The sequence below is a fragment of the Brassica napus genome, chromosome C4 (genome assembly GCF_020379485.1).
Source record: "Brassica napus cultivar Da-Ae chromosome C4, Da-Ae, whole genome shotgun sequence".
Taxonomy (NCBI): domain Eukaryota; kingdom Viridiplantae; phylum Streptophyta; class Magnoliopsida; order Brassicales; family Brassicaceae; genus Brassica; species Brassica napus.
In genome coordinates, this window is record NC_063447.1 from 51,909,288 (window position 1) to 51,924,428 (window position 15,141).

The 15,141-nt window shown below is 34.4% G+C and overlaps 2 protein-coding genes across 3 annotated transcripts; one reads left to right on the forward strand and one right to left on the reverse strand.

Moving 5' to 3' along the window:
- Positions 1-712: 712 nt before the first annotated feature.
- LOC125586175 lies at positions 713-1,336 on the forward strand. Its single transcript, XM_048756001.1, has one exon. It carries the CDS (start codon positions 713-715, stop codon positions 1,334-1,336), a length of 624 nt encoding a protein of 207 aa, XP_048611958.1.
- Positions 1,337-4,856: 3,520 nt separating this feature from the next.
- Positions 4,857-9,479, reverse strand: LOC106424294 (BEL1-like homeodomain protein 5). Of its 2 annotated transcripts, none has more exons than XM_013865041.3 (5): positions 8,441-9,479; positions 7,721-8,214; positions 6,481-6,812; positions 6,051-6,111; positions 4,857-5,915 (listed from the first exon to the last, which is right to left on the reverse strand). In XM_013865041.3, exons 2-5 carry the CDS (start codon positions 8,195-8,197, stop codon positions 5,436-5,438), a joined length of 1,350 nt encoding a protein of 449 aa, XP_013720495.2. In that variant the 5' UTR covers positions 8,198-8,214; positions 8,441-9,479; the 3' UTR covers positions 4,857-5,435. The 2 variants fall into 2 exon arrangements, with proteins under 2 accessions (XP_013720495.2, XP_022556987.2); XM_022701266.2 differs by having other exon boundaries at positions 8,319-8,441.
- Between the last annotated feature and the right edge of the window lie 5,662 nt (positions 9,480-15,141).

Genomic DNA, 15,141 nt, shown 5'->3' on the forward strand with positions numbered 1-15,141 from the left:
TGAGTAGTTAGATGTTCGAAGTATTTGTTACATGTGCGCATTGCTTTTATTCTTTACTAACTCTTGTCTTTGTCTTGTTTCAGGTTCAGCAGTAGGACATGTGAACCAAGTCACGGGTGTATTTGGAGTTGCGAAGTTTGTTGTTGTTTTCCTCAAGTGACCAGAGTCACGGGTGTGCATTGAGGTTGTATAAGTATCATTCTTTGCTTGCGGAATTAGATATCTCTTTTGCTGTGTTTCCTCTCTATCAAACTTGTCTCCTTTTGTTGTAATCCGAAGTTGTAATCTTGTTGCTACAAACTCGAAGTGTAATCGAAGAAGTTTGCTTCTTTTTAGGTAACTTCTCCAAAGTTGTAGTCTTGTTGCTGTTTTTGTTTATTATAAGAGTTTGCTTCTCATAAAAATCCAATTTGCACTTATATATACATTTTTGTTTCTCATAAAAATCCAATTTGAACTAAGTTTGGGTGTTCTCATATATGTAGTCTTGATTATGCTCATATCCAAGTACATTAATTTACATTGTGGTCTTACATACCAAATTAAATTAATTACTATTTTATAGTAATAAAAAAATAAGTTATAGATAAAAAAAACTATACATAATTTATAGTAATACAAAAAAAAGAAGTTATAGATAAAAAAAAACTTATAGATTAAAAAACTTATAGATAAAAAAAACTTATTATTTTTTGAAGCAGGATACCTTAAAATGTCGTCATCTTCATCCGACGAAGTTTTTGAAGAAAGATTTGACGAAGTTTTCGAAGAAATCTTCGAAGATACGTTCACCAACATAGTCGAGGCCCAAACCAGTAACCAAAGGAGCCGTGCTTATATTGAACGAAACCGTGAAGGAGGACAAGACCGCTTATGGAATGACTACTTCAGCGAAGATTCGACATTCTCGTCACAATTATTCAGACGCCGTTTCCGCATGAATAAGGACTTATTCTTGCATATTGTCCATGGGCTATCAGAGAACATTCCATTCTTTCAGCAAAGAAGAGATGCAACCGGGAGGTTCGGTCTTTCTGCACTACAAAAATGTACGGCAGCAATTCGTATGCTTGCTTATGGTTCTACGGCTGACACGGTTGACGAATATCTCCGACTTGGTGAGACCACTGCACTTTCGTGTTTACATAATTTCACTGACGGAATAATACAGTTATTCGGAGATGACTATCTACGACGACCCACACTGGAGGATCTTCAACGACTACTCGATATTGGAGAGAAACGAGGGTTTCCTGGGATGGTCGGGAGCATTGACTGTATGCACTGGGAGTGGAAAAATACACTCCCTCGCAGCAGAGAAACAAATCTAATATAGATTCTCAATCTTATTAAAGTAAAAGTTATCAGCTTAGATAGTTTTCTTAACCTCTGAAAAAGTTTGGACGTGCACCGTTCGCCGCATCAATGTCTTCTGCGGACGCCACAGCCACAGCCATAGCAACACCTTTGTCTCTAACAACATCTATTGCTTCTGCGAACGCTTTAAGGCCCTTTAGACTGTGGAACAAAGAGATGATCAAAACACATTAACACCTTTTAATCATGTAATATAGAGAACAATCATTGAGAGAATGTCTTGTCAATTAACCTCGGTTAGCTTGAGCTGGAATGCAGAGAAACTCAATTATCTGTGGAACGTCAAAGAACATGTAGAATGAGTAGTGTAATTTCCAGAGGTTTTCAATTTATATAAGTGAATATGTCACCTGAGGCTGGGCAGCGATCACATATTCATTAAGCTCAGAGATGGTGAGTGGCTCAATTTTCTGGACATGAGCTACCTTTGACGACGCTGCCATCTGCTCTGTGCCATCAGCTCAGTCTGGTAGGGGTTAAGTGGGAGAAGACAGTCAAAGAAAGAGGAAATCAGATGCCAATACAATCTAAGTGGACGAAATGGTGTTTAAAATGAGTGGTACTTACTTGTCAAACTTCTCATTTCCTAGAGCTGTCTCACTGTCAAAGTAAATATGTGTTCCACATGTTGAGCTCAGAAATAGCCTGCCTACAAAGAATACATCAAGTTTATGTGAAGTTATATCCGGTCAAAAACAAATTCTATGCAATGCATTACTCCAAAGCTATATTAAAATGAATAAACTACACATAGTAAAGTGTACAACCTCCAACTATCTTTGGATTGGTGCTGGTGGCAAGGACAATTTTTGGCTCACTTCTGTAGCTTTAAAATTATTTATCAAAGGAAACAGCTAAGGAGTCAAATATACTGACACAGAGGGTTACATCCCTGAAAAAATGCAATGATGTTGAGACACAATAGGCATACGTATGAATATGGACTATAACCACTCCTAAGTACCTCTCTTGACGTATAGTAAGCGCATTACATGTTGAGCCCCCTGTGAACGGTCGTTGATTGTGCTCCTGACTGCACTTACCTCACCAAGTATGTCTAAGAAATTGTTAAGTGGAAATCTGTAAGAATGTGATATAACAGAAACCAACTAACTCTCTAAAATCATATAAACTTACCAGGTAGCTGTCTGTTGGTGTTCGCCTAAGCACGTAGTTGGTCGGACGGACGAAACCCGGAAAAGTTCAGTTGGTTTCGGCTTTGCGGATTCCGTCAACTTTTCAAAAGAAGTGGCATTATTGAAGCGTATGGCAAGAGGGGGGGCATCAGGGAGTCGGAAAAAGTGTTCAGTACTGCAGAGAACTAAGGTTTGCTAAGATCCTCTGTGTGGCTTTTTGGAGTAACTAAGATCCTATAATCTGCAACTAAACTTTATATAGAAGATTCTCACTTCTCACAAACGTTTTATGTAAAAATCAAAAGGCTAATTTTATCTGCAATATAAAACCTTTAATACACATGTGACCATTAAATTAAAAACAGATATCAAACATACGATTCATGTGAATATCAGAGCATATTAAATAACTTCATGGGTTAACTAACCTTTAAACTTTTATCTGCGAGAGCCAGAAGCAAAGTTGATTTTCCAGAATCTGGTCGTCCTAATAGCAAAGTCATCCGTCGAGATGTTAAGTGCTTTAATAATCTCACTGATATCTTCAAAATCATTCGCTTGTGTATTCTTCTGGAAACATGTAAGAATATAGTCAGAAAAAGAGATATTAACAACTGGAAAAAAGGAAGTGGAAACCTTGTTGTTGGAGCTCGTCATTGGGCCGAGAAGCTAGGTGTACTTTTCTGAAGATTATTATCTCTTTGATAGCTTTTCTGGTAATGGCGGCCGATTACATATGAAGATGGTGAGGTCGGTTACATGATATAGAGTGGGAGGAGTGGGATGAAGCTAGTAAATGAACGGATTTAAGGGGAAATCAATGGAGTGAGAAGGCGTTACAGGAGATTCATCGGAGGAGGTGTTTTGAACTGAAATTGAGGTCTGTTATCATGTAACCGACCTCACCATCTTCATATGAAATTGAAGTCGGTACTAACATCTATTACAAAGGTTGGCAGAGGTTGGGGTTCTTGCTCAGTAAAGATACATGAAATGGTGAAGGTTTGGTGTTTTGAACTGAAACTGAAGTCTGTTAGCTTGAGCTGGAAATATATATGCAAAATCTTCTATAGCTGCTATGCGGTGATTATTAATCACATATATTTGCAAACGTAGTGAATTTTATAAATGTCACATGTACACCTTTTAACAATATTGTTGATATCAGCTGGAAGGGCCGTCACTTGTTCGTTTTGCTTTCTCTTTTTTTTTGTTAGTTTGTTTATCACTTCAGTAGACTGCATTTCGCCTTTCTTTTGGTACTATTCATGTTTTTTTTTGTTTCTAATTTCATGATTTAGTAATCTGAGATGGATATAACCAATACTTGAGGTTCGATTATACTTCAGGACTTGTTTTTTTTTTCTTGGCTTACATCCGATGGGGAATCAGATCAGGGCTCAATAAATAATAACAAAATCCCCTCAGAGACTTCATCCGTAATTTTTAGAGTGAATGCGTGGAATATACCCAATTAAGGTCCAAATTAGCTGAATGCCCATAATTATGGATAACCCAAAAAGAAGTAACTTTTTGACACTGTGCGGACGAAAATACCCTCATGCTTTATCGAAAACAAGTGACTCTAGATTTATCAGCTAAATATTTAAATAGCAGGTAACAATCTACATATCAACTAACATATCAACTAATAATTTCAGTATCATCTGACAATCTATGTATCAAACAAATGTATCGACTAACAAATCATATATTAGTTAATGAAACTATTAACAATTAATTAGTTATTTATCAATTAGCCCCAAAACTATTTGTAACAGCTAACACTTCATGTATCGATTAAGAATCCATTAAAATCTAAATAATAGCAGGTAAGTAATAAAATACCTACTAACGTATATATTATCTAAAAGTTGATTGTGAGTCGAAATTAGAAACATTGGAATTGGGGTAAGATAATAAGATTAGCATTATGGATGTCAAAAGAATCAGAATAAAAAAATAAAGATTTGTGTTAAATTAGAAGATGATTTGAAGAATCTATACGAGAGATAAAGTGATTAGAACACATAAAAGGAAAAAGAGAGAGAAATAGAGATAAATGTATTATAGTCATAAAAAATATTAAAAAGAAACAAAGATATATGGCAAATTATATGGTCTTTTGGGTGCATTCTTACCAATTACTCTAATTTTTATTCATTACAAAGTATTCTTAGCTATTCTAACAGTTACCTTAAACAAAATATAAACCAAAAGAAGAAATCCAGAACAGTAGTCAACTGAGAGCATGCGCAACGGTGAGACTCATTGGAGTCCTTAGCGACAAGGGCATTTCGGATTAATCCTGGATATTTTGGATTTTTTTTTAAAAAAAAAAAAAAAATGACCATTCACGGGCCGCCACGTAGTCGTGGAGACCCGCAAATAGTGCAAGGATTCACTAAGAAAGAGTCCTTATTTAGGAATTTTAAAGATTGAATCCTTAGCTTTTGGTGGAATCCACTGATTATTTAATTATTTTTCTTCTAAAGACTCCCAATTCCGGTTGCGGATGCTCTGATAGCTCTTTAGTGGATGCGTTACTTAAATGTTTTTATATAAAATAACAAATAAACTCGTATGCATAGGTATGCTTAAGAAATGATAGTTGAGGCTGTTGCCTGTTGTAACACATTGACACACATGAACACATTTATAAAACACACACTAATGGAGATCTCATGGTTGACCTGATCTCTATTTACACCCATTTGTCAAGCATTCGATCGATACTATGCCATCTTGAATTTAGCAAGACCATTGTGTATCTATAGTCTTAAGCTAAAAATTACTATCTACAGGTTTTATCAAACTCTATATTTTAGTCTTCTGCCTATGAAATCACCCATGGACTAAGGCTACACACAAGAAGCCACAACAACATGCAGATTTATATTTTTATGATATCTATTCAGATCTCTAATCGATGTTTTGATATGTTAAAGAGGGAGGATATTTGCCCGAGATCTTAGTTTCATTACTTGTCGACCCAAACTGAATGTTGTTCAGGGATTGGTCGCAAGAATGAGGCATGCCAAGAGAAAGGGAGACACTGTTTCCAACCATTGCGTGATAGTTTTCGAATCCTCCACTGAATTGGATCAACTTAGCTTGGTTCGCGTGTTGCTTCCCGAACGTCATTACGCTGCAACTTGAGAATGAGTTTTGCATGGAAGTTTCATTTTTGATGAATCCTTGATGAAACGCGGGTATGATCCAATTCGACGATTCATCTGAAGTTGTATTATTACAAAGTTGCTTAGAGGATGAACCTTTGTTACCATGTTCACTGAGGTTTCCTCTTTTTCTGCTTTCTTCAATATTCATTTCTTCCAAATACATCTCCTCCACCATTGGTTTCCACATTCGAACTCGAGCATTTATGAACCAATTTGATACCTACATTCATTATACACAAAAAAACATAAATAAGCTATTACAACACTGATAAAGAAAATATTTAAAATAATGCTTTTCTTTTCCAAATTTTGGATATTTCTGGAATACTTCCAATACATAATCTCAGAAACTTACCTGGCTTTTAGTAAGGCCAGTCTGTTTGGCAAGCATTTCTTTATCTAAATCCCTTGGATATCTACAGAACCCAAAAAAGGCAGGACTAATTGTTAGGTTGCACGTCTAAACACAAATATCTATAATCAATTATCATCACCTGACCTTACTATTGTTTCATTTTTTTCCAAGAGTGTACTGTTAGAAAGTCCAACTTCAGAAGTAGAGATAATTCTAAATTAGTCAATTCACTCACTGTCAATTAGTTCTGAAATTGAAGTGTATGATTTCTAGCTAAACATTTTTTTTTTCAGATCCTAGCTAAACATTATAATATTTATCCTAACTAAGCATTCTAATATTTATCCTAGCTAAACATTCTAATATTTAATAGTTGCACTACATATCTATTAGAATCGGAAAAATATAATATGTAGGTAATATTTCTTACGGGTGAAGAAAATGGTTAAAAAGCCAAGCCCGAAGAACGGAAACAGCTGTTTCGGGCAATCCTCGTTGTGGTCTCCAAGCATTTGAATGGTTATGTGGCATCTTCCCCAACTGCTTGGCTAAACATACACCTTCACATTCTTTTTCTCCTAACAAATTGTTTATGTGTTTGATTTGCAAACATATCATGTCTTTCACAGCACGAAATTTCTTTGATATTGTTTGCAACGCCATATGTGTGTACGAGTTTGCTGAGCCTAAACCCGCTTCTTGCTCAAACGATGAGATTACTGTCTGCATTTGGTCGTGGTATTGCTTGTATATCTGTTCAACCTGTGTAATTTACCCAATTCATTTCCCAAATCAATCACTAAATCTTCAAAACTGTACTGATCAACAAAATAATCAATATATGATGTATGCTAGTTTTTTCAGTAACGGCTTAACATATTACGGTTTGAGTCTTTTTCATGTAAAGCTTTTGATTTATATATAACGGCTTAACAACTCCATTACGCAACGAATGTCACACTGTTATTTTGTCTCTTCCCCACTCGTAGCGGAAGGACTAGCACTGAGAGAGGCAATGACGGACTGTGTCGCCAGGGATACTAAGCGACTACACTGCAACACGGATTCTCTTATCCTATTCAACTCTCTGAAATCAGGGACTCCGATTGCAGAACTGTATGGTATATTAGCTGATATTTTTAGCTTGTCTTCGGCTTTTGAACACTTTTCTATCTCATGGATTCGACGTACAAATAACAAGGAAGTTGATGTTCTGGCAAAGCAAGCCTTGTTAAATGCGTCTGTTGTACCAGCCCCTTTTAACAGGGCTTAAACTCTTTCGAATTAATGCAAGTTTTATTGTTACAAAAAGAAAAAATATATAACCAAGTAAATCATGTGCATGAATGTCATATATGTACTACTTAGAGAATATGTAAAACATAGTTGTCTTGTCAACTAAAGCATAACATGAAAGTGTGGTGTTGCCTCAACAAAACAACTTTATCAACATGCGTTGTTTGTAGAATATTCTTATGCTTGTGTATTTTTTTAGACCAAACGGTTCTGCCAAAATAATCTTCTCGGGCAATACACAAGAGCAAGTTAAATGGGATTAATCAAGTTGCCTCCCTTTACGGTGGCTTGCTACTAAACCAGTTGAGCTACCAACGCTGAATAGTTATATTGGAATATGTGAGTATCTATATAGGTGGGCATAGATAGGTTACCTTTTCCACCATGGAGATGAGCTTTGCTCTCTTCAACTGCAACTCCTGCCGACAAACGCCAGGCTTAGGGCCACCGTTTATATTCCCAACTCCATTGTATAATCCATAAGTCGCCGACTCATTATTCATTTGTTGCTCTTGTTTTGCGCCACGGCTACCGCGTCCAACATGGACAATCTCATTGAGCAATTCTTGAGCAACTCTTAAGTAGGTCGGAGCCAAAGCCCTGAAGCTTTGCGTTACTCTCCCGTTTGAAACCGTGGAGATCGCCGAACAATTCGCTTGTTCGATATGATCTAGTACTTCATATTTGTTCATTCGCTGTGGATGTTGTTGGGGCGCGAAGCACAAGTTGTAGAAGTGATTGTTATGAGCATTAATGGTCATTGTCTGATCAGGGGAAGGATTCAGGTTCACCATAAAAAGATCGGAAGAGGGTTCTCTCATTTCAGTTTCTCCTTGGAAGAAAACGGCCATTATATTGTTACCTCAACCTACATATATATATGCATGTATGTTAGGATAAGAAAAAAAAAACAAATATTTCTGACAAGAATAAAAAAGTACCCCTCCAGAAAATTATAAATCAAGAACAAACCTCAAATTATAATATACATGGATCTGAAATGATCTAGCTTTGCTTGAAGAAGACGATAAGAGCATACGAAATAAAAGAGATATGAAAAATGAGAATAAAGCATATCAAGACATTTTATTTACCGTTTTTATTATTAGAAATGATGAGCTGCAAATTATAGGTGTGAGTTTCCAATTGTCCTCTGAGTTCAATGCTTCAATGATCTGTCAACTAGAAAGTCCAAGAGCGATTTATAATATGAGGACATTTACACATTTCTGCCTAGTAAGTCGCTTTTATATATAAACTATGATTGGACTTTTGAGAAATTGGAAATGTATACTCTCTTCTTTTCATCTGATTGGATAACTAAACAGTGACACTCACGATTATTTTCTTGTGCTGTTTTGAATTTCAATAAATGGTCATTGACTAATGACCAATCTATGTATGAGTCCTCTTACAACGATGATTGTTATTCATCATGCATGACATATGCACAGGAAGTTACATATCTCATTTTAGAGCCTAGTCAAAAAAATGATCTATATCTGAAAAAAATTATACTATTTTGTACAAATATATATATATACAGGGGCGGATCTAATTAAGGTAAGTATGGGGCAGTTGCCCCCATGAAATTTAAAACTTTCTTTTAGTATATATTTCAGTTGACCCGTTCAAAAATACTTTCTGCCACCCTAACAAAATCTGTTCTCAAAGCTCAGTTCAAAATCTCCATTATTTCCATTTTTTACAAGGCCATTTATTATATTTCTTTTAGCATTATAATGTTTTCATATTTGATTTGCGAACATTAAACCAGTGTTTCCGTTTTATATAAATAAAATCAATTTCTTTTTTTTCTTGAACTTAAGAAAATCAACTTGTTGCTTAAAATAAGTATTTTTTATAACAGAAAATAAATATCTCTTTAGTTAATATGTTATAATAACCAGTTTTCTTTACTTTATCGTAATATATGCAATGACAATAAAAAATATTATTTTCATTTTACTTTTTGATATATAATTATTAATCCATACTATGAATGAGAAAAAAAACAATATTTAGAAGAAAAAAATGGTATGATCTGAATATATGTACTTGTATTTGTCATATCATGAAAAACCTGACTTTTTCTATTTATAATTTCTGTTATTTTTATTTTTTAATTTACTTATATAAGATATTTTTTTAGTTTTCCCTACAATGGATCTGTATAATATACTTATAAAGTTGATAGAAAATATATCTATAAAATATATAATGCAAATTTTATTAATGATTATTAATTGTTTGCCCCTGGTGAACTATTCGGTTAGATCCGCCACTATATATATATATATATATATATATATATATATATATATAATGTATGTATGTGTGCCAATTATTTTCTCTGGGTGTAACTTTTTCTGAAATCGTATTGAAGAAGGGGTGAAAAGGTAGATAGAATTAAATAAAATAGTTTTGTTCATTGTATTTTGAACCTTTCAGTTGTGCATGGGTGCCTAGACTGGGGATTTGGTAGCATGCATACTAGATAAATATCAAAATATTTAGATGATCGAATATAGGGAACGTTTTAGTCGAGGAGAGCTCCCACAAAATAATTATAAAAATAATAAAAGGAAATTTTATGAATTTTGAGGATCATGTTGTTTTTCTTTTCTTTTCTTTTCTAAACATACTTTTATTTTGTTTAATTTTAATTTTAATTTTATTATTTTTTAAACCGGTTACTAAACCCGTAAAGATTACTGTTTATTTCTCTAATAATATTAATTTTGTATAGCATTTTTGGATAAATTTTGGATCCATTATAATAAAAGATTGACAAAAAATTAACTATGTTTAGTGATTTTTTAATAAATATGACTAAAATAGAAAATTTCACTTGTTACATAAATTAATAAATATTCTTATAAAATAAAATAATACACGATTTATTACTTATTTTTTAAAAGACTTACATGATTTTCAATATAAAATTTTATTTTTCCTCTAAAATGGAGGTGGTCTTATTTCAACCCTCCTCCATTTGGAATTAAAAATGGAGCAGTAAAAAAATAAAATAAAAGCATTGCTCTATTTATAGAATAAATTTATTTTATATTATTACAGAGTGAAAAAGAAGTATAGTTAAAGTATTTATTACTCTAAACTCTGTTTTGAAGTAAAAATATAATGGAATTAGAGATGCTAAACTTCAACCATTTTATATGGGATTCATGGGTCACCCAGCCCTATCACGCAGAAAAATAGCAATATCAAAATTGTCGATATATTGATTGATATATTAAACCACTGCAAACGATATACTAATGTGCATCCAAATCCCCTCCTTAACACAAGAAAATAGGGTTGATGTAAACTATGGTAATCATATAAAATATTTGGTATCGGGTTGCCGTAAGCCACAACATAGTTTTCTCGCAATCATGATTAATCCCAAATGCTTAGACGGTATAGTAGTGAGAAAGTACTATCTCTACCAAGGCAATCTAAGCATATGTGTATTTAATTACTATATTGTAATTGAAAGAATCATACTTGTAATTTTTTTATTTTGAAATACTACTTGTTACCCATCTTCATTCGTTTTGCCATTTGTAAAGTAAAAGTGAATTAATACTATAAGATAGGAAAATATCTTATCATGTGATGTACGCACGTTTCCTATATGGTAGCGCATACATATGAGCCAAACATGAATAACTTATTCGGGTCAACATTAATTACTAGTTATACAGATTATAATACTACTTTTGTTACTAAAATCTACAATAAATCTATGTATATGTCAATGAGTATAATGAAAATGTATGGGAAAGATAATAGAAGTGGGTCAGCAGAACCATGGAGATACTTGTGGAACGAGGAAACGTCTACTTTCACTCCATACATCAAAAGTCTTTTCTTCTTTCTTTTTGTTACCAAAGAGTTCTGTTTAAAAATCAATAAGATAGCCAGATCAGTTTGGGACAAGTCACTATTTTCTTGTCATCTCCAACAAAACTAATACTGTATTGCAGCAGAAAAAAGAAGATATGTTTTGTCAACGAAGATAAATACATTTTCTTTGCCCAGACCTGATTAAAAAAAAAACAATCTTATAATTTCCAGAACATATTTTATACTTTTGACCAAAACAAAAGAAAAGTGTTGGAATGAAAAAAATCTAGAAGAGATGGAAAAAGTGTAAGTATTTGAAGAGAAGATATTTTATGAAAATGGGGATTTTTATAAAGAGGAGCTGTCTTTATTACTAAAGAGGAACAAGATGTTTTTATTATTAGAGAATATTTTTTTATTGTTTGGATGATTACAAATGATACAATCACCCGTGTTTTTTTTTTTTTCAGTTCAAAAAAAAAACACAGGTGAAGAGCTAGTTATTTCTAAAATATTCGCTTAATCTTAAACATAAGAGCTAGTTAATTAAGCTAAGTTCAAAAAAAAAAAAGAGCTAGTTAATTCTAAAATATTTCTCTTAAATAAGTTTGAGATTCCTTTACACCTAGAATCACTTTCAAGAGATTTTATTGATAAGTAAGGGGTGTCCGCGCTTCGCGCGAAATATTATTTTATTATGGTTAAATATGATGTTTTTGGATGATGTAATTATGTGGTCAATATTTATTTGTGAAGAGCATGATTTAATATTTTATTGTGTTATGTAGTATTATATTATAGGTTAATATATCATGTGTTCGTCTTTTCAATAATGTATTATTGTGTATATAGAAGTATTTGTTAGTGGTGAATTGAGCTTCTAATATAAAGCATATTGAATTTCAATAACTTTGAATTCAAGCATTTGTTGATTCTAACATTAACGGTTTCAGCGTCAAAATTGTATTTCATATTTGCACATTTTTGAACATATATATATTTTTTAACAACATTGCACATTATTCTTCTAGGATGTTTTTTCGTTTCCGCATATTTTAACTTGAGCCGTCACCATCTATGTATTTTATTTACATTTCCGGTATGTGGTGTTTCTTACCATCACCGGAAAAGGCTCACTTTTGTTGCTCTTGTTTTTCCTCTTCTTCTTCTTCTCTTGTGAGATTATCTGATATTTGTTGTAGATCAGATTTATGAGTTCCCAGTTGTGCGGTTGTTTCTCATGATGTTGTACGCTGTTCTGGTCAATATTTTTCCTCTTCTTCCTTAGATTTTGCTAATGTTAGGAACTACATCTCCTTGGGTTGAGCCAGAGTTTAGTTGTCTTCCTCGTAGTTGGCTTGCCGTTGATAGTCCCTGCTAGTCTTGGTTTTCAAGATCTGGTTTTTGGTAATCTGACTTTTATGTTCTCTTCATAGCTCGAGGATGCTCTATAGTTTGCTAATTTTGTGTAGTCTCTTTTTCTTTCTTTGTTCTCTCATCTCGTTGCACTTTTCATCGCTGGTTGCGTCTCTGGTGGCTCTCCATTTCATATATATGCCACTCAAGGTTTGGATAGTGTTTTCCTTCGTGTATGTTTTGTGGGCTTGGAAGATTATTTCTTGTCTCAAACTTGAGCTCTGATTTCTCTGTGGTTGGCTTCCAGTCTCCCTCATTTATGTTGCTTTTCTTCTTCTCCTGCTTCCTTTGTTATAGGTGTGTGGAGTTAGTCTCTTGGTGCTTTGGTCTCTTCTATTCAGAGCTTTGTGGCTCTTCATTGACATGGGCTCCTTGTATGTGGTTGTTTTGTTTGTGAGGTGCTTCATACTTTTTAGCTGGTGGTTGTGCATCATGCATGTGTTTTCCTGCTTGTGATGACTTTGGTACGGTGATTATTTTTTCTGTGATCCTTTTTTGGTGTTTTGGATTGGTGCTTGATCGCGTTCATTTGTGTTCCAAACCTTTGCTGAGTAAGTGTTACTATAGTATTATATTTTTTTCTTTGTGACTGTGGAGATTTAAGTTTAGATTATGTGTCTTACTCTAGTTTTTTTTTAGTTTAGTTATTTTATGATTTGTAATAGTAAAATAAATTATAATTTGTAAATAAAATAATAGAAAACAGTAAAAAATAATAAAATAGTAAAAATTTATGTTATTTTTAGTTGTGAATAAATAAAATATTTAAAATCTATTTTTATTTTTTCTTTATTCATCTCTAATTTTATTGACTAATAAAATATATTATAAAACTTCATATAATAATAGTTAGTGTGAGAAAAATAATAGTGCGAAAGTACTAAGCCAACTTTCAATAGTGTAAAAGAAGAAGGACCTAAAATGTAAAAACAAAAATACATGGGGACACATGTCATCAAACCCCCTTGCCACTTGTCATTAAGAAGAGAAAAATCTAACTTTATATATATAGATTTTACCTTCACTAAGACAAACCGAGAAGCTTTGTATTTTCTGTTTTATGTGCTATAATAAGGGCCACATGTGGGAACCGAAATTCGCACTGTCGATTTCCGTTTAAATTAGGAAAGTTAGGAAAACCCTAATTTTCCAGAGGTTCCGGATATCTAAGACTGCAAAACCTAGTTGAGTCGCAGCTCAAAATAACAAAAACGGAAAGTTGCCTAATTTCTCTAAGTGCTAAGTTTGCTCTGAGAAAAGTCCCCCTCGTGCCTCTCGCCTAGGAATCCTTATATACTAGCTCCAAGGTCGGTTTACGCTTTTCCCCTTCTGCCCTTAAGCCTCATAGCATAAAATGGAGATATTCCATTTTTTCGATCTTCGTAATTATCTTCAAAATTTCGTATTTATCCGCGGAAACTTGACATTTATCTTTCTTTGCGAACCAAGCGTAAACCGTCATGCGGCTTACGGGATGTTGGTTAAGAAATCGTAAGTTGGGCTTCGAGTCATCATGTCTTAGGTCCCTTTGGGCCGTCTTCAACTCGAAGCGTATGTTACGGCTTCTTTCGATAAAGAACGAACTTTCCGCGGTTTTTACTATAAAGTTTGATCGATAACTTAGAATGGCGGAGAATCTTGAAATGGGTTCGCTATGGTCTTCGGGAGATAGCATCGAAAGGTAGACGAGAACGCATGGACTAATGTCGTATCGATATTTCGGAAGAGCTCGGTCGCTACGTAGCGACCGAACTTTGGTTCGAGCTCGGTCGCTACGTAGCGACCGAGCTTTGGCTCGAGCTCGGTCGCTACGTAGCGACCAAGCGGAACATGTGTTCGGTTGCTGCGTAGCGACCCTCTTCGAGTTCTTGTCCGATGACTCATGCTTCTTCTGCAAAGCTTTTCGTAAAGAAGAATCTATTTCGAAAAAGTATTTGTCAAAGAAGGTTTCTACGTTTTCTTCTTCGGGGATTTTGACGTTAACTTCGTTGCAACCGTTTTTGACCCCAACAACATTGATTCCGTCGTGACCGATTTTAACCCCAACAGTTAGCCCCCCAGCTCGTTAGAACCATGAGCTTATAGCGTGAGGTTTTAGCGAGTGGCTTGGCAAGTTTGGTGAGTTAGGCAAAATTAATGGTCAAAAAGGTTCGTTGTAAGTGGTCATCTCGCTCTTCTAAGAGTAGAACGCGATAAAATTGGGGCTGAGCCTTATGACGGCTGCCTACGTACCCTTGTTGAAGGGATCAAGCCTTTCGTAGTTCGTCTTGGAGTTAAGGTTCTTATGACTTGTTTTCCAGCGAGACCTTTACGGTCTAGTTTTTATGTAGCGGTTATCAGGCGTGTTGCTGCCGATGGCATTTTATATGGGTGTAGAAGGAAGATTACGAGTTGTCATCTCGTAATCTAACTCTGTGTGAACTGCTATATCTGTGATCTGTTTCGAGAGTTTTCCGCAGTGTGTAAATCTTGCGGGATTTCTGAAGACGCTCGAATATTGGCAAAGAGACAAATTTTGGGATCTCGTAAC

Excerpts from the sequence above, each read along its gene's own strand:
- LOC125586175 (XM_048756001.1), top strand. The coding sequence starts at position 713 with ATGTCGTCATCTTCATCCGACGAAGTTTTTGAAGAAAGATTTGACGAA.
- LOC106424294 (XM_013865041.3), bottom strand. The coding sequence starts at position 8,197 with ATGGCCGTTTTCTTCCAAGGAGAAACTGAAATGAGAGAACCCTCTTCC. Across the intron at positions 6,813-7,720 it reads TCATCTCCATGGTGGAAAAG|GTTGAACAGATATACAAGCA; the intron begins GTAACCTATCTA and ends TAAATTACACAG. Across the intron at positions 5,916-6,050 it reads CTGGCCTTACTAAAAGCCAG|GTATCAAATTGGTTCATAAA; the intron begins GTAAGTTTCTGA and ends TAATGAATGTAG.